The 25,296-nt window shown below is 38.1% G+C and overlaps 1 protein-coding gene across 4 annotated transcripts in view; it reads right to left on the bottom strand.

The window, feature by feature from the left end:
• The window catches only part of ALDH3A2 (aldehyde dehydrogenase 3 family member A2), a 131,736-nt gene that overhangs the window by 41,405 nt on the left and 65,035 nt on the right, over positions 1–25,296 (bottom strand). For all 4 annotated transcript variants that reach the window (XM_077892446.1, XM_077892447.1, XM_077892448.1 and 1 more), the window contains 5 exons: positions 24,138–24,207; positions 22,840–22,972; positions 14,747–14,841; positions 13,620–13,677; positions 13,052–13,137 (listed from right to left, as the gene is read on the bottom strand). In XM_077892446.1, the coding sequence (XP_077748572.1) occupies positions 13,052–13,137; positions 13,620–13,677; positions 14,747–14,841; positions 22,840–22,972; positions 24,138–24,207 (442 nt within the window). The remainder of the gene's footprint in view (positions 1–13,051; positions 13,138–13,619; positions 13,678–14,746; positions 14,842–22,839; positions 22,973–24,137; positions 24,208–25,296) is intronic.

Here is a 25,296-nt window from a genome sequence, read left to right as displayed (position 1 = left end):
TTGGCAATATTATGAAAATACCAATTCAATTTGTCCCTGCAAGTCCTGTTTATGAGGATTATATCTCTATGTGCCCACCTGTGTAATACCACATAGGACATGAAATGTGTGACACTGTTTATATGTGAGAAACAGAATTTATCAGACTTGCCTATCCCTTGCTTCATTAAGGGCAGTACCATCCATCCTTCTGACTCAAATCACAAGCAGTGGAGAAATCCAGAAGAGTAGGTAATGCAAGGAGTGCAGTATTGGAGGGTGTTACACATTCCCTTCTGGGGCATGCAGCAGTAACTGCTGCTATTATGTGCCTACTGTATATCAGGCTCTTCTAGGCTTTCGAGTTGGAATAGTGACTAGGACAGTCAAGTGTCTTGCCCTGAAGAGCCATTTTAATGAGGCAAACAATAAACCAATAAATATATAATGTCAGCCCTATTTACAGTAGCAAAAGATTATAAATAATCCAACTGTTTACCTCTAGGGTGCTGGCTAAATAAACTGTAAGGTACACTGTGGAATGCCATGTGGCTCTAAAATTTGAAAAAAAAAAAAAAGAAGAAGAAGAAGGGGAGGTGGCTCAGTCGGTTAAGTGTCTGCCTTCAGCTCAGGTCATGATTCCAGGGTCCTGGGATCAAGCCCCATGTCGGCTCCCTGCTCAGTGGGGAGTCTGCTTTTCCCTCTGCCCTTCCCTTGCATGTGCTTTCCCTCACTCTCTCGCTCTCATAATAAATAAAATCTTAAAAAAAAAAAAAAAGGAAAAAGAGGAAAGCTCTCACTTAAGGATATGGAAATATCTCTAGAGTATATTGTTAAATGAAAAAAGCAAGATGATGCACAGTGTATGCTACCATTTGTGTAAGAAATGGTAGCATATTTCCTTATCGTTGCTTAAAAAAAAAAAAACACCCTGCAAGGCTACAGAAGAAATCAGTGAGAGTTTCCTCTGGGTCAGTGTGGTTGGGGGCAAAGGGTGCTGACAAGACGAGTGGAAGCCTGGTTTAGTGCTGTTCAACTTTTCATGAAGGGTTGCTTTTTTTAATTTTAAATTTTTATTATTTTTTTAAAGATTTTATTTATTTATTCATGAGAGACACAGAGAGGCAGAGACACAGGCAGAGGGAGAAGCAGGCTCCCTCTGGGGAGCCCGATGTGGGACTCGATCCCGGGACCCCAGGATCACAACCTGAGCTGAAGGAGATGCTCAACCACTGAGCCACCCAGGTGCCCCTTGCTTTGTTTTTAGTTTCCATATACTACCTATTTTGTATTTTGGTTTTTCATGTACTCTACTCTTTGTTAAATGGAGGCAGTCTTATATATTCTTTTGTTCCTTTGTTCAGCTTAGCTTCACATCAGTCATGAATTAGTAATTCAATCCTTGCTCCATCTGTGTAATATCTCATTGAACACATACACTGCAATTACCTGCTCCATAGCCAAGCACTGGATTATTTTTATCTGGAGCTATTACAAACAGTGCTGCAATGAATATTCTTGCACATGCACCATGGCACATATGTGGACTCTTTTCTCTAGAGTTTATAACTAATAATGGAATTCAATAGGCTTTATTCACTTGTCTTCGATTTTACTAGATAATACAAATTTTTTTCCAAAGTGATTGTGCAAGTTGACATTCTCACTAGTTAGTAAGAGTTCCCATTATTTCAAGTCCTTGACAACACCTGATAGTCCTTTAAATTTGGGAATCTGCCTAATTAATTTTTTGCTTCTCCTGATTGTAAAAGTAATGCAACTTCACTATCATTTTTTAAGGAAATATAGAAAAGTATAGAGAAGTAAAAACTATCTGTAATAACCATCTCTTGGAAGCATCTACTGTTAATCTAGTGTATATCTTCACCTTTTTTTGTACACCCATGGTCCCTGAACCCTGGGCCACGATGCCTTGGGGAACAACGGTGAATTCGCAGGCATATTTCAAGATATCTTCAGTTTTCAAGGGAAACAGAATGATGCTCGACATCTGTCAGACACTGTGCGGGCTATTAGTTGAAGGTACTTTGCAGTGACGTTAGATTGCATTATATATATTTTTGATGATGTCACATCCTTGCAAAACTGGGTTTTCAGTAGTTGCATTGTTACTGTGTGAAAATCAAGGCGAAATAAGTAAACAGAGTGGCAGTGTCCAGCACCTCCCAAGTGTTTGGGAAGTTGTGTGGTGCCCAGCAGGTGCAAATATCCTATTAGTAAGTAATAGCAGTTATTTAATAATGAAACAAAAAAAATCCCATTATTTTTTCAATTTACATGTATTATTTTCTTTAAATAGCTACTAAATTGTTAGGATATAAGTAATTATTAAGTTGCTTAGAACTAACTAATTAGTAAGAACTATTAGTTTAATACATAATTTAATATTTCTTTTGGACTAGAGAGTGACATGAAAATATTATTGAAAGAGTGCCATGAGCCAAAAAAGTTTGGGAACCTCTGTCACATACACTTAAAAAAAGAAAATTGGAATCACACTGTGACAATCTGGTTATCTTTCTTTCTTTTTTCTTTCTCTTCCTTCCTTCTTTCTTTCCTTCCTTCCTTCCTTTTTTGAGAAAGAAAGAGAGATCATGGGCGAGAATGGGGAGGAGGAGCAGAGGGAGAATCTTAAGCAGGCTCCATACTCAGTATGGAGCCCAACATGGGGCTCGACTTCACGACCCTGAGATCATGACTTGAGCCAAAATCAAAAGTCAGAGGTTTAAACTACTAAGCCACCTAGGCACCCCGTGACACTCTGGCTTTCTAAGTGTTAAGGAAACTTCATTAAGCTGTGAGTGAAACCTTTACTGAGGAGTCAACAGAAGATAGAGAATGCCTCTATACCACCGAATGCTGGTATAATCTTTGGTTTCGTCTAAATTCATGTTTCTATTACAATTTTTTTCATTTCTTTTTGTTTACTACAATTTCTACCTTGAAAAATTCTTCAATACTTCATGGTCTTCTCCTATATCCTCTTAGTGCAAGGAGGGGTCAGTTTTGTTTATAAAGAAATAACTTTATTGTTGTTTTTGTTTTGTTTTTAAAGATTTTATTTATTCATGAGACACAGGCAGAGGGAGAAGCAGGCTCCATGGAGGCAGCCTGATGTGGGACTCAATCCTGGGACTCCAGGATCACGCCCTGAGCCGAAGGCAGATGCTCAACCACTGAGCCACCCAGGCATCCCTTTATGGTTGTTTTATAAAAATGACATCAATAATTTAAAATTTTTAAGTAATATAGAATTGTATGAAGAGAAAAAAATCTAGATTCTTCATCTCAGAAATAACTGTATTTACTGCCAGACATCTCTCATACATACATACATGGATAGAAAGTAAATAAATCTATTAAAAAGTATGGATTAGGGGATCCCTGGGTGGCTCAGTGGTTTAGCGCCTGCCTTTGGCCCAGGGCGTGATCCTGGAGTCCCGGGATCGAGTCCCACATCGGGCTCCCTGCATGGAGCCTGCTTCTCCCTCCTCCTGTGTCTCTGCCTCTCACTCTCTCTATGTCTATCATGACTAAAATAAATAAATAAATAAACAAATAAATAAATAGATAAATAAAAGTATGGATTATCTATAGTGCTAGTTTTTATTTTATTTTTTATAGTGCTTTTTTTAAAAAGCAAATTTAATTTTACTTAAATTCAATGAAAGAGAAAGACCAAAGTGAAACTGAATTACTGAATTTCAAGTGAGGTTTCATCACAAAAGGTACTATTGAATTAAAATATACCTTAAAATAAAACATCTTTTTAAAAAGTTATTTAAGAAGAGAAGTTGGAGGCTTATTTATACCATATATTTCAACCTTATGCAGAATCTACTGATATGAAAATTCAGGAAATTAAAGAATTTGCACTTTCTCCCACCTCCCAATTTTTATTTAATTTCATTTTTCTTTTTGCAACTCATAATCCCTTTTATCTATTTCACCCATCCCCCCACCAACCTTCCCACTGGCAACTATCAGTTTGTTCTCTGTATTTCTGGATTTTTGTTGTTGTTGTTGTTCATTTTGTTTGTTTTATAGATGCCACATATAAGTGAAATCATATGGTAATTGTCTTTCTCTGACTTATTTCACTTAGCATTACACCCTCTATGTCCATTTGTGGTGTTGCTGCAAGTGGTAGGATCTCATTCTTTATGGATGAGTAATATTCCATCATATATATATATATATATATATCTCATATATATATATCACATCTCTATCCATTCATCTATTGATAGACACGTAGGTTGTTTCCATACCTTGGCTATTGTAGATAATGTAAATAATGCTTCTATAAACATAGGTGTGCATATATCTTTTCAAATTAGTGTTTTGTTCTGAGTAAATACCTAGCAGTGGTATTACTAGATCATATGGTATTTCTATTTTTAATTTTTTGAGAAACCTCCATATTGTTTTCCACAGTGGTTGCACTAGTTTGCATTCCCACCAACAGTGCATGAGTGTTCCTTTTTCTTCACATCCTCACCAATACTTGTTACCTCTTTTTTTATTCTAACCATTATGACAGGTGTCATGTAATCTCATTGTGGTTTTGATTTGCATTCCTTGATGATTAGTGATGCTGAGGACCTTTTCATTGTCTGTTGGCCATCTGGTTATCTTCTTTGGAAAAATATCTATCCAGGTCTTCTGCCCATCTTTGGCTTTTTTGGTTGTTGTATAAACTCTTCATATATTTTAATTCCTTATTGGATATATCATTTACAAATATCTTCTCCCCTTCAGTAGGCTGCCTTTTTATCTTGTTGATCATTTCCTTTGCTGTGCAAAAGCTTTTTATTTTGATATAGTCCCAGTAGCTTATCCTTGCTTTTGTTTCCCTTGCTCAAGGAGACATATCCATAAATATGTTGCTAAGGCTGATGCCAAGGAGATAACTTTCTATGTTTTCTTCTGGGATTTTTATGGTTTCAAGTTTCACATTCAGGTCTTTAACCTATTTTGAGTTTATTTTTGTCTGTGGCATAAGAAAGTGGTCCTTTTAACATACGGCTTATTTCCCTTAGAATCATGTTATCAAGGTTCATTCAAGTTAGAACATATATCAAAATTTCATTCCTTATTAAGGCTGATTAATATTCCATTGTATGTACATACAACATTTATTTATCTGCTTACCTGTTGATAGATGTTTGGGTTGCTTCTACTTGGCTATTGTAAATAATGCTGCTATGAGCAGTGGAGTACAAGTCTCTGATTCCCTGCTTTCAATTCTTTTGGGGTATATAACTAGAAGTGGAATTGTTGCATCATGTGGTAATTTATATTTCATTGATAAAGACCGCACATACTATCTGCCACAGTGGCCACACCATTTTATATTCTATCAGTAACGCACAAGATTTCCGTCCTGTCTACATCCTTGCCAACACTTGTTTTTTTCCCGTTACGTTTCTATAATGGTCTTTGTAAATGGTGTAAAGTCTTGTGGTTTTAATTCGCCTTTTTCTAATGACTAGTGATGTAAAAAGAATGTTCTCTTGTGTTGACTGGCCATTTGCTTATCTTTCACAGAGAAATGTGTATTCAACTCTTTTGACCATTTTTTAATTGGGCCGTTTGTTTCTTGTTGCTGTTGAGTTGTATAAGTTCTTCATATATTCTGGACACTAATCCCCTTGATCCATAGGATTTTTTTTAATCCATAGGATTTACAAATATTTCCTTCTATTCAGTGGGTTGCCTTTTTATACTCTTGAAAATATCTTTTGATGTAAAAAAGTATTTAATTTTGATGAAACCCATTTATCTTTTGTTGCTTATCCCTTTGGTATCATATCTAAGAAATCGTTGCCTAAACCAGTGTTATAAAGATTTTCATATATTTACAGTTTGAATTCTAGTCCAATTTTGTTCTTTTTCATGCAGATTTCTGAGCTTTCCAGCACCATTTATTCAAGACCATTGAATGGTCTTGGCAGTCTTGTTGAAAATCATTTGACCATATACGCAAGGGTTTATTTGGGGTCTCAGTTCTGTCCATTGGTGTATATATGGCATTTTGTCAGTACCACATAGTTTTGCTTACTGTATCTTTGTAGTTAAGTTTTGAAGTCAGGAAGTGTAAGACTTCCAACTTCGTTTTCTTTCAAGATGTTCTGGCTGCTTGGATCCCTTGAGATTCCATGTGAATTTTATGATGGTTTTTTTTTTAATAATAATTTTTTATTGGTGTTCAATTTGCCAACATACAGAATAACACCTAGTGCACATCCCGTCAAGTGCCCCCCTCAGTGCCCGTCACCCATTCACCCCCACCCCCTGCCCTCCTCCCCTTCCACCACCACTAGAGTTAGGAGTCTTTAGGTTTTTCTATTTCTGCAAAATGTCTTTGGGATCTTGATAGAAACTACGTCATACCTGTAGATCACTTCCAGTACTATGGCTATCTTAATAATATTAAGTTTTCCAATCCATGAACACAAGATATCTTTTCTATTTTTGTCTTAACATTTTATAGTCTTTGGTGAAGAAGATTTTTTGCCTCCTTGGTTAATTTACTCCTAAATATTTTATCCTTTTTGATGCAATCATATAGTGGGATTGTTTTCCTACTTTCCTTTTCAGATTACTCATTGCTAGCATATAGATAAAGGACTGATTACATGGGTTTATTTGTATCTGGCAACTTTGCTGAATTCATTTAATAGGTGTAACAGTTTCAGGGAATCTCAGGTTTTCTACATATAAGATCATTGTCACTAATGAAGGTACATAATTTTACTTCTTCCTTTGTAGTTTGGGTACCTTTTCATTTCTTTTTCTTGCCTAATGCTGTGGCTAGACTTTGTAGTATTGTGCTGAGGAGAACTGATGAAAATGTGCATCCTTGTCCTGTCCCTGATCTTAGGGGAAAAGCTTTGAGTTTTTCACTCTTGACTTTGGTTGTGAATTTTTCACATAAGGCTTTTATCATGTTGAGGATGTGTCCTTTTATGCTGTTTGTTTTTATAGTCAGGGTGTGAATATTCATATAATGGGATTAATTATCTATCTTGTTACTTTTTCTACTTTCTGCCCTTGTAGTTTCATTTTTCTCCTTCACTTTATTTTTGCCTTTCCTGATTTTACTTTATATGATTCTATTTTCTTCCCTCTGCTAGCGTAACAATTCTACTTTTTCTTAAATATTTTTAGTGGTTACCCTAGTGTTTGTGGTATTTACACAATGAATCTAATTCCTCTTGTTTTCTTTTGTGGGGGGAGGGCAGGCTCCATGCCCAGCACAGGGCTTGATCTCACAACTGAGAATCAGATGCTTACTTAACTGAGCCACCCAGGCAACCCCTCTAATTCCTCTTTAAAATAACACTTCAAGGATAGTGCAAATGCCTTATAACAGAGTATTCCCAATACCTCCCTCCCAATCCTTGTAACACTGCTGTTACTCATTTAGTTATCCTTAAGCTAAAATAGCCAAATGCACTGTTGTTCTTATTATTTTCAACAAACTTTTCCTCCATTAGATCAATTAAGAATATGAAAAGAAAAACATTTAATTTTCCCTTCATTTCTTTTCTAAGGCTCTTCTTTATGTATATCCAAGTTTCTGATGTAGATCATGTTTCTTCTCTCTTAAGAACTAAGATTTCTTGCAAGGCAGGTGTACTGATGATAAATTTCCTCAACTTTTATTTTTCTGAGAAAGTTTCTATTTCCTTTTCATTTTTGAAGGATAATTTCCCTAGATACAGATTTCTAGGTTGATGGTTTTTTACTTTCAATACTTTAAATATTCCACTCCACTCTCTTCTTGTTTACCTAGTTTCTGCAGAGAAGTCTGATCTAATTCTTCTGCTTGCTCTATTATGGGTAGTGTTTTCCCCCTCTGGCTTTTCAAGATTTTCTCTTATATTCAACTTTCTGCAGCTTTTTTTTTTTTTTAAGATTTTATTTATTTATTCATGATAGAGAGAGAGAGAGAGAGGCAGAGACACACGCAGAGGGAGAAGCAGGCTCCATGCCGGGAGCCCGATGTGGGACTCGATCCCGGGACTCCAGGATCACGCCCTGAGCCAAAGGCAGGCGCTAAACCACTGAGCCACCCAGGGATCCCCTGCAGCTTAAATATAATATACTTAGGTGTAGAGTTTGGGGCATTTATCTTACTCGGTATTCTTTAAGTTTCCTGGATCTGTAGTTTGGTGTTTGTCATTATTTTGGAAAATTTGTGGTTGTTAATGTCAACTATTTCTTCTGTTCTTTTTCTTCTTCTGATATTACCATTAACTGCACGTTACACCTTTTCTATTTGTCCCATGGTTCTTGGATGTTGTTTCCCCATTCTTTTTCTCTTTGCATTTTGTGTGTGTGTTTGTGATATAGCCTATTTATTTTTTACATTTTTAAAAAATTCAATTTGCCAACATGTAGTATAACACCCAGTGCTCATCCCATCAAGTGCCTTCCTCATTGCCTGTCACCCAGTTACCCCATCCACCCCCCACCTCTCCTTCCACAACCCATTGTTTCCCAGTTAGGAGTCTCTCATGGTTTGTCTCCCTAATTTTTCCCACTCAGTTCTCCTCCTTTCCCTTACAATCCCTATCGCTATTTCTTATATTTCACATATGAGTGAAACCATATGATGACTGTCCTTCTCCAATTGACTTATTTCACTCAGCATAGTAAATCTCCCCAAAATTCATGTTTAACCCTAATCGCCAAGAATGATGAGATTAAGAAGTAGGGCCTTTGGGAAGAGAATGGATGAGATTAGTGTTCTAAAAGAGGCCCCAGAGGTATCCTTTGTCCCTTCTACCATGTGAGGATCCAGGAAGAGGGCCCTCAATGGGATGAAACCATGCTTGCAACTTGACCTTGGACTTCCCAGACTCCAGGACTGTATGCAGTAAATGTCTGTTGCTTATAAGCTACTCAGTCTGTGGTACTTGCTAGAGCCCTCTGAACAGGCTAAGACAGGAAGTTTCTATTGATATCTCTAAAAACTCACTGATTTTTTCCTTGATCATATCTAGTCTACTAAAAAGCCCATAAAAGGCATTTTTGTTTTGTTAGTGTTTCTTATTTCTAACTCTTCCTTTTGATACTTTCTTAGAATTTCTCTCTAGTTTACGTTACTCATCTCTTCTTGCATGTTGTTCGCTTTTTCCAATAGACCCTTAGCAATTAATCCTATTTAAAATTTCCAGTCTGATAATTCCAAAATCTCTTCCATATCTGAGTTTGGTTTGATGCTTACTTTCTCTCTTCAAACTTTGTTTTGCCTTTAAGCATGCCTTACAATTACTCATTGAAAGCTGGGCCTGATGAACTGGATAAAAGGAACTAAGGTCAATAGGTCTTTGATGTGAGGTTTTAGGTTTATCTGCCTGGGAGATACACTATGTCTATTGTTTTTGTGACCATAGCTGCCAGGGGCTAAAATTACCCCGGGGCCCATTGATGTTGTCTCTCCAATTGTCTTTGGGCTTTCCTAGAGAGTTCCTAAGTAAGGTCTGAGACGTCATTCTTTCAGTTGTAATCTCTTGGTATTATACAGGAGCTCCATGGATGTGATGCTAAGGTGTGGGGGAGGGAAGTGTTCTATAGTTGAATGATAAGGTCTCAGTCTTTTAAAGAGCATGTGTCTCTCTGGACTGTTCCCTTCATACTTTTACTGAATGCTTCTCAGTTTCACTCTATCCCCTACAAAGAGAGAAGAAGGGTAGAGGGGGTGAAGTTGGGTATTTTGCTTCACTTTGTGGAAGGCTGTTGGGGCTAAAGTCTAGTATTTCCCTTCCATCAGGTTAGATTCTGATAAAACCCATGGTAGTTGGCCTCTGGTAAAATAGTTTCCCTTGAGTGTAGGCTTTGGTTAAAAAGCACAGAATGCTCTGGGAATATTTTTATTTTTTAAAATATTTTATTTATTTATTCATGAGAGAACAGAGAGAAAGGCAGAGACACAGGCAGAGGGAGAAGGATCCCTTCGAAGGGCCTGATGTGGGGCTTGATCCCAGGACCGTGGGATTACAATTTAAGCCAAAGGCAGATGCTCAACCACTGAGCCACCCAGGTGCCCCTATGGGCATATTTTTAAATGGTTCCATTTCCCTTATCTCCTATAGAAGCATGAAAGGATTTTTCTCCCTGAGAACATGAAGACAAAATTCATGGAATTTTATGGGGCCCACCTAAGACAAAACCCCCATAAGCTTGAGCACATTAAGCCTCCAGCAATTTGTCAATTACAATTTAAGTTTCAATATCTCTTACTGGCTCCATCTGCCTCTGCTCTAATAAGCTGTATCTGCCTGTCTCTTCAATTTGGAAGGAAGAAGTTATCCTTGTGACCTTAGTTCTCTGATGGATCTAACAAGAGTGGTTGATACTTAGTTTGTTCAGCTATTCTTCTTTTGATATTGTGATATCCGTGTCCACAGTTTCTGATACAACAGCTTCTAAATTCCTTGGGATTTCTTCAGTGACGGGGTGAGAGGGGCATCTTTTCTTATTCATGATGAGCCCCTTTCAACCTTACCTGAGCTTATCCTAATAAAGTTATTCTTGATGGGCTCCATAGATGACTTCAGGACTTGGAATGGTCAACAGAAAGACCAACAGATGATCCGAGGGATGGAACTTGCAGCCCTGTACCCCAGACTCCAGCAAGGGGAGAGTGGCTGGAGATGAGTCTAATCACCAATGGTCAGTGACTTATTCAATCACACCTATGTAATAGAACCTTTATAAAAACCTCTAAACAACAGGATTTGTAGAACTTCTGGATTGGTGAACACATTGAGGTGCCGGAAGGGTGACATGCCCAGAAAGGGCATGGAACCTCTGAGCACTGTCACCCCTGTGCATCTCTTGCATTTAGCTGTTCCTGAGTTGTGTCCTTTATAATAAACCAGTAGCCATATGTAAAGCATCCTCCTGAGTCCTGTGAACTGCTCTAGCAAATTATCAAATCTAAGAAGTGGGTCATGAAAACCCCCAAATGACAGCTGGTCAGTAAGAAAAAGTTTGGTTGGCCTGGACTTGCAATTGCCTTCTGAAACTGGGGTCAGTCTTGTGGGTCTGAGCCCTTAGTTTATGGAGTCTGACACTGACTCTGGGTACTTAGTGTCAGAATTAAATTGAATCATTGGACCTCCAGTTGGTGTTGGGAGATTGGAGAATTGGTTGTTGGTGTAGAAAAATCACACACATTTGGAGTCACAGGTGACAGACTAGAAATAAGTTCTAGAATTCTTGGTTGAGGACAGGGGTGAGGACCTCCAACCTCCCGACATAGCACACTGGAAACACAATCTTCTGTTTTGTTTTTAAATTCTTCTATAACATTTTGAGATTCCAAGAGTACTTACATTTTTTTTTCTTATCATGTGGCAATTGATTCTTATGATGATAAAAGCAGAAGCAACAAAAGAAAAAATAGATATGCTGAGCTTCATCAAAATTACACTTTCAAAAAAAATTACAAACTTTCTGTGCAACAGAGGACACTGTCAGGAAAATGAAAGGATAGCCTACAGAATGAGAGAAAATATTTGCAAACTTTACTTCTGACAAGGGTCTAGTATCTAGAATATACATTATGTGTGTATGTATGTATGTATTACACTATATATATTTATATGTCTTAATATCAAGATATATCTTAGTATATTATTAAGAGTATATATACTATATAGTATATTATTAATATATCTTAATATCTTAGATATATCTTAATAATATACTAAGGTATATCTTAATATATTAAGACACACATATATATAAAACAATAGAAAAAACAATTTAAAAATGGGCAAAGGACTTGAATAGACATTTCTCAAAAAAAGATATACATATGGACAACAAACCAATGAAAAGATGCTCAACATCGTTTGTAATTGAAATTAAATTAAAATAAAAATCAAGGGGTGCCTGAGTGGTTCAGTTGGGTAAGCAGCTCACTTTGGTTCAGGTCATGATCTCAGGGTCCTGGGATTGAACCCCCAGGCTGGCTCTCTACTTAGTGAGAGTCTTCTTCTCCCTCTCCTTCCACCCCTCCTCCAGCTTGTGTTTAAGTTTTTCTCTCAAATAAATAAATAAAACCTTTTTTAAAAAAGAAATGGAGGATACCTGGGTGGCTCAGCGGTTGAGTGTCTGTCTTTAGCTCAGGGCATGACACCCAGGTCCCGAGATTGAGTCCCGCATTGGGTTCCCCGCAGGGAGCCTGTTTCTCCCTCTGCCTCTGTGTCTTTCATGAATAAATCAATAAAATCTTTTAAAGATAAAAAACAAAGTAAAAATCTACTGGGAGGGGGCAACATTTGGGGAGCTGAGCCACAGAAGAGAACCGAGCTTGATTTTTTAATATGGAAGTTGCCACAAAAATGTGCTCAGAGGCCCAAAACTAAAAGTTTGGTTTAGATAGATGTCATACCCTCAAATATTAGTAGCAAACATTTTTAATTTTAAAATGTTTATTTTATAAAAGCTTATATGGCTATACCTGAGATGGGATTTGAACAGGCACTTAATACACACCCACTGATAAAATACATTAACAGAGAAATACAAACAAAACTGGATCAGCAATCAATTTTAGAGGACAATGAACTTTCCTGAAAGAAGGAAGATATTCAACAAAAGGGTACAGAATACTTCCAGCAGGGAAAATCAAATGTACAGATTTAAAAACCATGATAGGGTTAACATCTGGGAGAAATGTAGAATTCTAACTCCTTTCTTGATCTCAAATAGGATAGTGCAGATTCTTGGGATAACTAAGAAAGCATCACTGATATCCTTTCCACCCGCAACTGGGGGCAAAACCGCTGTCCACGTGACAGGGTCACCTCCCAGGCTTCATATATCATGTAGGTTTATCATGTCTGGTTTGTGGGCTGTTGATAATTCTTCTATTTTAGCCACGGTCATTGAAAACCCTTATTAAAATTCCTGCTAAAAAAACGGCAACAGCAAGAGCTAGAGCTATTCCACGATAGAAAACCAACTGGCTCACTGTCAAAACATCCCCAATGGTGGGCACAGCATACTGGTTGTTTTCTTCTATTACCATTAATTGGAGGGTCTGGCTCTCGGGTGTGATGATATCAGGTAAAATGACTCCATCGGTTACTTCTTTCTCCAAGACAGGCAGATCTGATTGCAGAGAAGAGTGGAGTCCGTACTTATGTACAGGGTTCAACAGAGGGATATCATGGAAAGTTACATAAGAATACATTGTAAACAATGACTATCAATTATCGGCTGGTATAAGTGAAATTACATTAAGAATATCTGGGCAGCCCCAGTGGTGCAGCGGTTTAGCGCTGCCTGCAGCCCGGGGCGTGATCCTGGAGACCCGGGATCGAGTCCCACATTGGACTCTCTGCATGGAGCCTGCTCCTCCCTCTGCCTGTGTCTCTGCCTCTCTCTTTCTCTCTGCATCTCTATGAATAAATAAATAAAATCTTAAAAAAAAAAAAGAATATTTCAGGAGAACCTTGAGCTTATCTCCCAGTTATTTGGGCAGAGACAAGATTTATCGTGCCAGAGGCGGGATCTCATAAACTAAGCAACTCTGGCTACACTGGGTTTCTGCCTCATGAGGCACAAGGGCCATAGACTACGTCGTCTGTTACCTGCTGGTGACGGCGTGGTCTCTCTGATGATCCCCTTCAGCCCAGCTCGGACCTGTGCCTGAGAACAAGCGTCACTAAGTAAACAAAGGGTAAGTCAAGTTAGGTGAGTAGTCTCTTGTTAAAACTTCACTGGAGCTACTGATGAAACCACTGCTAAAGAGCTCTAACATCTAACACAGTCTTTTCTGGTCCTGAAACGCCAACAAGAACAGAACAGAACACTGGTCAACTGCTATTCTCCCCTGTGCTCAGCTCACAACAATGATGTAAAAAACTACCTGTCCCTACAGTTGCAAATTTAACATATATATATATATATTTTTCCCCCCCACCATGCACTTCAGTGTTCCAAAGCACTGATATAGAGAAAAAGTCTAAGGACAAATGGTGTTATTACATACAGGATGGTTTATGGCCCAACTGTGTGTCCTATAAAATTTATCTCTCCATCAATTACACCAGGATTGGAAAGACCTCATACATCGCAATTAAGAAAACCGAGGGCATGTGAAACCTGGTAGGGTGGGGGAGGGGAGGACAACACTGAAACAGTGAGGCTTTGTGCACTAAGCTCCTCCTCCATCTCTTTATCAATAACACCCCTCCCCCCAATCCTCAGTAATGCCAAACTCCCATCCATCTCATCTCCACAGAACAAAAAGGGTTCGCTATTCACACAGAGATGCCCACAGAGTCAAGATCCCATTCCCCTCCCTGGAGGTTTTGGCTCCACTTCCAAATACTTCCCTCTGATCATAGATATTTAGCATACTGCTTTTTAGGAAAATATGGACCAAAAACATTTCTAGGAAGAGGCCTGAAAGCAGACAACAAATCAGTATAATTAGGAAACCCCCCTTCCCCTATTTTAATACTAAAAAGGCAAAATATTTTCTAAACTCACGCCTGCCATGGCTGACTCTAGTGCATAGACCCTGAATGAACTCTGTACTAAGAAGAAAATGTGCTAACATACGATGTCCTTCTGCCCCTAGCTCTCAGACACTTTGCACGAATCCAAGCAGGTCATGCTGCCAATGGCATCCTTAGCATGTCAACCCTCGCAGATTCCTTCCAGTGTCACAGGAACAAGGAAGAGCCAGACTTCCAGAAGGACACGTGGTTACCTGCTCGGCAACTCTCTCCCAGTTTGTCTTCCAGATGAGCACCAAATAGAAAAGGGCTTGAAAGAAAACACAGACTATCAATCCAGACCAGAGACCTAGGGATGCAGAACGAGAACCACAGCTTAGATGTTCTTCAATGCTGTTCCTCTCATGTTAACATTCTTCCAAAATTACTGTATCCAGAGTTAAATTAACTTCAGTTAAAATAAAATAATTTCAGTTAAAAATGTACATAGTTATGGACCAGAATTAGACTCCAGTTTACCATTGATTGATCAGCGGCAATCAACCTGCCGATGAACAGTAAAAACACCACTCAACTCTCTGCTGCTTATATGTTGATTTCACAATTATGTATTGGCTTTGTTTGCACTAGGCATCGCTGTAAGTGCTAGAACACAGAACCAGACAGGCGGCAAAATCGGTGCCATCATGGAGTTTACATGCTCCTGGGGGAACAGACACCAAACAAGGCAGCCAACATGATAGCTGGAAGGGCACCAAGAGTCACGAAAGTCACTGAACACTGTGATGGTGACCTACAGCCCAGAGTCAGCAAGAAGGGCAGGTGGCTCTCCCCACTGGAAGAGGGGAGGAACCAGTTGTGACAGCTCCAGGACAGGGGCTGAAGGAGAGGGAAGGGTGGGTCCCAGCCAATGGGAAACAACCTCTGTGTGGTTACTGAGATTATAAAGGGATCAGTCAAAAAAAAAAAAAAAAAAAAAAAAAAAAAACCAGATATAAACAATGCCTATCTACTGAGAAGAAACTATTTAAACTAGTTAAATATCCATTATAGGCCAAAGTGGATACAAAATATCCACTGGCATATCAACAATTTCACCACAAAGCAGGCTGCTTTGGTTAGAGATGGAATGTGGCATAAAGTGAGAATTAGTCCATCCATTCATTCATTCCACGTGTGTCCCCCCACTGACAAGGGACACTGAGGCTGGTCCTCTGTGGACTCCAGGTAATGAAACAAGATTCCTGATAATTAAACAAAGCTTCTTTTCAGTTGAGAAGTAGGTAGACTGACTGTTCACACCCTTTGATGGGGTGACTCTATGCCTAGGAATCCATCCTGGGGAAAGATTCAGGGATGTTAGTAATTCATACACCTAGGATGCTCATCAAATCTGATTTATAAAGAGAAGCAATTTAAATTCCACAATCAGGGAAGTATTAAAGAAATGATACAAGAAAATATTACAGAGGTACTAAAAACCACGTGTCTAATGTGGTATAGAAGGCGATTACATATTCAGCATTTATGAAAAATAGAACATACTGGAATAAAAGCAATTTTATAATAATGGAATAAAATACACTGAATGCCTCCAATGTTAATGCTCAGCAGTGTAATTAAAGGTAATTTAATTTTCTTTACATTTTATGAATTTTCCCTAAATTTCCATACTATTAAATTTCAATAATTTAAAGGTACTTTTTAACAAACCCAAGCACCTACCAAGTACAATAATAAAAAGCATCTTAGTGAACAAAGAGAGGGAGATCTTATTTTAAAGGAGTGTTAGATTCTAATAAGAGAGAGGTTTCTGTGTTTTTTTTGCACAGTTTTTAAATTTAAGTTAAATTTATGTACATATAGTATAACACTCAGTGCTCATCACATCACATGCCCTCCTTGATACCCATCACCCAATGACCTCTTTCCCTTGGACCTCCCCTTCAGCAACCCTCAGTTTGTTTCCCAGAGTTAAGAGTCTCTCATGGTTCGTCTTCCTCTCTGATTTTTCCCCATTCAGGTTCCTCTCCTTCCTTATGGTCTCTTGCACTATTTTTATATTCCACATATGAATGAAACCATATGATAATTGTCTTTCTCCAATTAACTTATTTCACTCAGCATAATATCCTCCAGTTCCATCCACATCGATGTGAATGTTACGTATTCATCCTTTTGGATGGCTGAGTAATATTCCATTTTATATAGTCACTTCTTCTTTACCCATTCATCTGTCAGAGGACATCCTGGTTCCTTCCATAGTTTGCCTATTGTGGACATTGTTGCTATGAATATTGTAGTGAAACAGGTGCCGCTCTGTTTCACTACATCTGCAACTTTGGGGTAAATACCGAGTCGTGCAATTGCTGTGGTTTGTTTTTTAAGTAAACTTGAATTGTAAAAACTCAGCAGCTTATTAAGAACAGGGGTTCTTGAATTTAGGTAAATTCTCCTTCTCCAGTGTTTAGGGCAGTGCTTGGTAGCACTATGAGACAATAATAAGTATCTGGCAGTTGTGCATCCCAAATAGAGAATGACGAAGCCCAGCCTGACATCAATCAGATGCCCCATAGGCTCTCAGCCTCCACCAGTCTTTAAAAAGAGAGATGACATTGAAGAAAGTTATTCATTAAGCCACCAAGTAACATTTCCAAAAATTCAAGATCAGAAACTAAGCACATGTTTGTGTGGACATAGAGGGACTCTTATGACAGCTCCAAGATTAAAATTTCACAGAGAAATGGGGGCTGATGCAAAATTTTTACATTTAAAAAAATGTACTGACTGGATACAGAACAAAAGAACCTATTTGAGGGGCACCTGGGTGGCTGAGTCGGTTAAACAAATCCACCTTTCACTCAGGTCATGATCTTGGGGTCCTGGGACAAGCTCCATGGAGGCCTCCCTGCTCGGCAGGGAGTCTGCTTCTTCCTCTCCTTCTATCCCCAACTTGTGCTTGCTCTCTTTCTCTCTCTCAAATAAAATAAAAATAAAAGCTTTACAGAACCTATTTGAATACATACTACAGCATTTAGTCAGTCTTCTAATTAGACAATTTTTTCACTAAAGAAAATAAAATTCACTGTTACTGAAGTCTAGAGTACAGATGTGTATATATATATGCAGAACACATGTATAACAACTTACCCTAAAAGCACATGATAGATTATTTTGCACAATTCTGTACACTTAGAATCTTGATAGTGAATAACTTTCTAAAAAATTAATTTGCTAAAGTGACCTCAAAAAGAAAAAAATCTAAACAGACTGATTTTTCAAAGACAAAATGGAAAAAGCTGTAAAAAGGATAAACTCCTCCAAAAGATGAGGTCATAACAGTTTCATAGAAGAATTCCATGTTTCATAGAAGAATTCCACCAAACCTTTCTAAAACAAATCATTCCTATACTATGTAAATTGTTCCAAGGCTACAAAAAGAAATATAATTCTTTTTATGAAAGGAATAGAACTTAATTTTTTAAAAGGTTTTTATTTATTTATTCATAAGAGACAGAGAGAGAAAGAGAGAGAGAGGCAGAGACACAAGCAGAGGGAGAAGCAGACTCCCTGCAGAAAGCCTGATGTGGGACATGATCCTGGATCTGGGATCACACCCTGAACCAAAGGCAGATGCTTAACTGCTGAGCCACCCAGGCATCCCACGAATGTAACATTCATTAATACCAAACCCCAATAAAGATTACACAAAAAATATAACTACAGACTAATCTTATTATATCATTGCAAAAAATTCTTAAATAAGATATTAATAAAATCCAGCAGCCCAATAAATTAGCACATAATAACCAGGATTGTTCAATATAAAGAAAGCAATTAATATCATTTATCATAATATACCTAAGGAGAAAAATTATAGGCTCATTTCCATATGCCCTAAAAAGTTACTTTTTAAACTAAAAGTAAAAATAAAGTAAGAGAATTTAGAAATAATGTTAAATCCTATTGTAGAAGTTCTTGCAGAATAGGCACAAAAAATAAAAATAAAAGGCACAAAAATTGGAAAAGAAGAAGTAAAATTATTTTTTAACCTATGACATATAATTGTATTTGAGAAAATACCCAACCATTCTTGTTGGAAATATCTAAAAAAATAGACTTAATGTATATTTCCTAAACATGATTTAAAAAGCATGTACACACATATTTACTTATGTGTGTTTGTGTGTGTGTATGTTAGCCCCAAATCCTTCATGATATTTATTATAGAAACACTGGAAGCATTATTTATAAAAGTCCTGAAAAGGACAAGCATTTATACAACTACTACAATAATTTAGTATATTACTAGAGGCAGAAAAAAAAGAAAGAAAGAAAGAAAGAAAGAAAGAAAGAAAGAAAGAAAGAAAGAAAGAAAGAAAGAAAGAAGAATCAGTAGTATAAAATCTGGTAAAGACAATATAAAATTATTTGTAGATGATAAGACTGTATACCTGAAAAAGCCATGATAATCAACAGAAGGCTATTATAATTAAGAAGAATTCCAAATTGTATCAAAATACAAAATTCACAAATAGTAACTAATAGCCTTCCTACATACAAACAACAACCACTTAGATTACATAGTGGAAGGGAAAGCCTCAATAGCAACAAAAGGATAAGATGTCCAGGGCTAATTTTTTTTTTTAAAGATTTTTATTTATTTTTTATTATTTTTATTTTTAAAAAAAATTTTATTTTTATTTATTTATGAGAGTGAGAGAGAGAGAGAGAGAGAGAGAGAGAGAGGCAGAGACACAGGCAGAGGGAGAAGCAGGCTCCATGTTGGGAGCCCGAAGCGGGACTCGATCCCGGGACTCCAGGATCGGGCCCTGGGCCAAAGGCGGGCGCCAAACCGCTGAGCCACTCAGGGATCCTTTTAAGATTTTTAAATTTATTTATTCATGAGAGACACAGAGAGAGAGAGGCAGAGATACAGGTGGAGAGAGAAGCAGGCTTCATGCAGGGAGCCCGATGTGGGCCTCGATCCCAGGACCCCAGGATCAAGTCCTGGGCCGTAGGCATGTGCCAAACCGCTGAGCCATCCCGGCGTACCTGCCCAGGGCTAAAATTAACAAGAAATGTGTAAAAAGCTATCAAGGAAAATGATTTTTAAAAATGCTTGAACTAAAGCTAACATTTCCTTTTATTTTTCAAAGATGTTATTTATTTGACAGAGAGCACAAAGCAGGGGGAACAGCATGCAGTGTGTGAGAGAGAAGCAGACTCCCCACTGAGCAGGAAGCCCGATGCGGGGCTTGGTCCCAGGAACCTGGGATCATGACCTGAGCTGAAGGCAGACGCTTAAACTGACTAAGCCACCCAGGTGCCCCCAGAAACTTAACATTTCCAAAATGTTCATCAGATATTTGAACATAAACTATGAAGAGTGTCACTAATGCACCCAATTCATGAAAACACAAACAGCCTCCAGGTCTTGAACTAACAGGTGGCTGGATGTTAGAGTTGCTTCCCTTTTGACATGAGTGGATTTATTGCCTAGGGACAAAAATCTACAGGTACTGTTTTGAGATTAAACCCAGGAAAGAATTTTTCTGAGGAAGAAAGGAGATGTCTGAAAAATAGAAGCCGCCCCATGTACCACTTTGTTTACTTGCACTTCAGGAAAACTGATGCTGAATGGTAATGCCTTAATAAGAGTAATAAATATCTGGGTTAGGTATGTAGTTTATGGAGATAATAAATGCTATAATGCCATAGCTATTATAAACTCTCAACTCTTCTCTGAAATCAGGATAAATCTCTCACAGATATGAAAGATTATAGAGACAGAACTGGTAAGACTTGGCAGCATCATTGGGGCAGAGTTCTTGAGCCTGGATGACTAGATCAGAAAGGGAATCAGGAGGCAGAGATGTTTGCAAAGCCACTGTGAATATGTGGGGCAGCTGAAATACCAGAGTAGGACCTCAGGCATGAAGTCAGGCCCAGAGATTGAGATCCAAGAGCCAAAGACACCAAAGACTGAGGCCCTGAGACTTTTGAGGAAGAGAAGGCAGAATAAGAAAAACAAAAGAATCATCTCCTAGCCCTTGGTGAAGGCCTACATTCAAAGAGCATAAGATATAAAAAGTGCCAGAGAACACAACAGAAATAAATACTAAAAACATGTAGTGTGAACTCATAAGATAGGGATCATAAGGCAATCTACTGAATGGGAGAAGATATCTGCAAATGATTTATCTGATAAGGGGTTAGTATTCAAAATATATAAAGAAGTTATATAATCGACACCAAAAAAGCCAATCTGATTAAAAAATGGTCAGAGAACCTGAACAGAGATTTTCCCAAGGAAGACATACCGATAGTCAACAGACATGTGAAAAGATTACTAATCACCAGGGAAATGCAAATCAAAACTACAAGATATCACCTCACACCAGTCCGAATGGCTAGTACAAAAAAAAGACAAGAAATAAAAAAGTGTTAGCAAGGATATGAAGAAAAGGGAACCTCATACACTGTTGCTGAGAATCTGAATTTGTGCAGCCACTTAGGGAAAGAGTATGAAGGTTCCTTAAAAAAGAAAAATAGAACTACCATATGACCTAACAATTCCACTTTTGGGTATTTACCCAAAGAAATGAAAAACATTAATTCAAAGAGATATATTTATCCCTATGTTTATTACTGAATTATTTTTAATAGCCAAGATATGGAATATCTTGTCCATCAATAGGTGGATGGATAAAGAAAATACACACACACACACGCGCGCACACACACACACACACACACACACACACACTGGAATATTATTCAGCCATTAAGAGAATGAAATCTGGCCATTTTCAATAGCATGGATAGAGCTAGAGAGTATAATGCTAAGCAAGATATAAAGTCAGCCAAAGAAAGGCAAATATCATATGATCTAAGTCATATGTAGAACTTAAGAAACAAAACAAATGAGCATAGGAAAGATAGACAAACTAAGAAACACTTAACTACAGAGAATAAACTGATTATCAGAGGGGAGGTGAGTTGGGGGAAAGGAGGAAATAGGTGATGGGGATTAAAGAGTACACTTATCATGATGAAAAAAAAAATATTTAGGGACACCTGAGTGGCTCATCGGTTGAGCGTCTACCTTCGGCTCAGGGCATGATCCCAGAGTTCCGGGATCAAGTCCTACATTGGGCTCCCTGCATGGAGCCGGTTTCTCCCTCCGTCCATGTCTTTGCCTCTCTCTCTCTCTCTCTCTCTCTCTCTCTCTGTGTGTCTCTCATGAATAAATGAATAAAATCTTTTTTAAAAAATTAGAAAAAGTAAAATTATTTTTATTTACATATGACATGATCCTATATATACAGAATCTTAAAAATCCACACACAAAAAAATACAACAGCTAATAAATTCAGTAAACTTACAAGATCAACACACAAAAATCAATTGTGTTTTAATATACCATCAAGGGACAATATGAAAAGGAAATTAAAAATTCTATTCACAATAGTTCCAAAAGAATAAAATATCTAGGAATAAATTTAACCAAGGGAAGTAAGGAACACTAAGAACTACAAAACACTGCTGTAAGAAATAAAAGGCCTAAATAAATGGATAGACATCCTGTATTCATGGACTGGAAGACTTGGTATTATTAAGATGGCAATATTCTCTCCAAAGCAGCCTACAGGTTCAATGCAGATAAAATTTCTAATGGCTTTTTTTTTTTTTTTTGCAAAAATGGAAAACCTGACCCTCAAATTCATGTGGAATTCCAAGGATCCCCAAATAGCCAAAACAAAATTTAAAAAGAACAAAGTTGGAAGGCTTACACTTCCTGATTTCCAAACTTACTACACAGCTACAGTAATCAAAACAGAGTGGTACTGGTATAAGCCAGACAGAGAGACTAATGGAGTAGAATAGAGAATCCAGAAATAAACTCATCCATCTGTGACCAACTAATTTTCAACAAGCGTGCCAAGATCACTTAGTGGGAAAAGAACAGTTTTTCAATATGGTGTTCACTTCACCTAGGTAATTCATCATGTTTCAGGTCTGAGGCTAATCCATTACGGAGGAGGGCAAGTCCATCCACCGACCCATGACAGGTGCTCACAGGACTAAGCTATTCTCTCTTGTAGTACTGAAGCCAATGTAATTACTGCGTAATTAATTAATCCTGGCCTCATCCTGAGGGCACAGATTATGCCTATTTTGTTCGAGACTGTACTTCCAGTGTTTTTGTACAGACAAGGCACTGACTGGGTAGAAAATAATGCCACAGGGACTACTTTTCAGTTAACTGCTTTATATCTCAAGCAGTTTATCTTAATATGACAAATGATATTTGAGGTTGATCATTGAAGAATCAAAAACATACCTATTATCCCAAGTTTAGCAGCAAACATCAGAGATACTCCAATGGGAAAACCAAAAACATAATAACCAATGGCATTCAAGATAGCACCAATCTTTTGTTTTCCTGTACCTCGTAGGACTCCCCCACAGGTGCCCTAAAGAGAGAAATACCAAAACCAACACTGCAATCATTTACCTGTCATCACATCAAGTTTGGAATACTACATTAACACATCACAAGTTTTAGATATGGTCAAACAGTTCAATCTCAAAACAGGAATTGCACATTATGTAAGAGATAAAGAAAAATATTTTCCTTCTAAGGTGATGTTAACAACAATAAACTATAGCAACTTCATTAGAAACCCCTCAGGTAACATTACTTAAACCTCTATTTTAAAAATACTTTGTGGGGTGCCTGGGTGGCTCAGTCAGTTAAATGTCTGATTCTTGATTTTAGCTTGGGTTATGATCTCAGGATCGTGAGATTAAGCCCTGCAATGGGCTCTGCACTCAGCAAGGAGTCTGATTAAGTTTTTCTCTTCCTCTCCCTCTGCCCCTCTTCTGCTAAAATAAGTAAATCCTAATTTTTTTTTTTTTTTGTAAAAGCATATGTTAAAAAAAGAGATTCACTGATGGAAATCTCTGCAGAAACTAGTCTGATATCATGGCTGAAAAAAGTACTAATGGGATCAAGGGTTTCAAAAATGCCCAGAACCTGAGTGGTGATAATCATCTTCTTCTCTTCCACATTATTTTTAACAAAGCCAGTGTTCAATAGGTACCACATCTTCAGAGTGACATTAACAAATAGAGGAATTCCTTGGGGGAAAAAGCAACATGGCAAATGTACCTAGAAATCATGCCATGAAGGCTAATTGCTGAAATTGGGACTAAGCCTCAAGGCATCAATTCCAGGGTACAGAAGAGTCTTCAAATACCTTTAAATCTATAAGAAAATCATCAGCCTAGGGAAAGACTTTTTAGTGGTCAGAGTTAACTCCAAGGTGGCCTGGCCTGCCTTGGACAGCACAGCAGAGATCACCGGGATCACTTGGCTAGAATGTCACACAGGGCATTCAGGCCCCAGATAAAGAAGAGGCGGCTAGATAACTCTGGTTTCTTCCACCTTGAGATGCAGTACTCTAGAGCAATCTATATTTCCCACAAATGGCTAAGAATGCTCGAAGCAAGAGCATTCTTGCTCTTGCTTCTCAAAGATGAAATCACAGACTTTTAATTCAAAAGTTAGAAACACAAAACAAATTTTGCCATGAATATTAGACAGAGTAAAATCGTAAAATCACCCCAAATACTCACTGCAAGTGCGTCAAATAGATGAAAGGGAGCAAAAATAGGCATCACTTGGCTCACAAGGTAAATAATATCTCTGTTGGAGGAAAAGAAAGCAGTCAGTGACTCAAAAATCACTTGTGAGTGGAGTACTAATTAACTATTGTTCTGACAAACTTCTTAACAAATTGATCAGGTAATTCAGTGAAACCCGACTTTTCTATTGGACAAAATGAGTACACAATAAAGCTTCACTAATTTAACTTTTATTTTTTTAAGATTTTATTTATTTATTCATAGGAGACACACAGAGAGAGGCAGAGACACACATAGGCAGAGGGAGAAGCAGGCTCCATGCAGGGAGTCCGATGTGGGACTCGATCCCGGGATTCCAGGATCACACCCTGAGCCAAAGGCAGATGCTCAACGAGTGAGCAACCCAGGCATCCCTAAATTTTATTAGTTAGAATTTAGGGTAAAAGGTATGTGGTCTAAGCTGCTATTATAGAGGATTGTTCTTTTTTTTTTTTTTGCATGAGCGCAAGTGGGGGGTAGGGGCAGAGGGAGAAGGAAACATGCAGACTCCCCATTCAGCGGGGAGCCTGACGTGGGGTTCAATCCTAGGACCCTGAGATCATGACCTGAGCCAAAATCAGGAGTCAGATACTTAACCAACTGAGCCGCCCAGGCATCCCAAGGATAACTCTTAAAGTTTTGTGTATGAGTATAAAAATGTGCAGGTTGGAAAAAAAGAAGGTTTCAGCCTATATAGGGTAATCTTTCTCTGTGAATAGGAGTCTTCCTCAAAAATGGAGCTGAAAGTCGGTGTTCATATCGGAAGCATATGCCTCCTCATGAATCCTCTAAACTCTGATTATGGTGGAAGATCTGCCTGAGGGGAAACTACAGTAGGGGTACTGGGATTTTGGAGAGACACAGCAGAGCTAGGGGTGACTAAAGTCCTGCACAATGGAGCCAATGTGGTCATAATATGTAAAATAGGCTGTCATACTGTCCCCAAAGGAAGCCTTCTGCATCCCTACAATTCACCCTAAAGGGGAAGACTGCTGGTCAACAGATACCACCAATACAGCCTGCAGGCAGCCATCTCACAGAGGAGTGACATCCTTGAACTTATTCATAGGACCATAAAGTGACCTACCGTGTACATTATCTCTAAACAAAA

The sequence above is a fragment of the Canis aureus genome, chromosome 3 (genome assembly GCF_053574225.1).
Source record: "Canis aureus isolate CA01 chromosome 3, VMU_Caureus_v.1.0, whole genome shotgun sequence".
NCBI lineage: Eukaryota > Metazoa > Chordata > Mammalia > Carnivora > Canidae > Canis > Canis aureus.
Note: the sequence above shows the minus strand (reverse complement) of the source record. Positions and strands in the feature narration are given on the sequence as shown.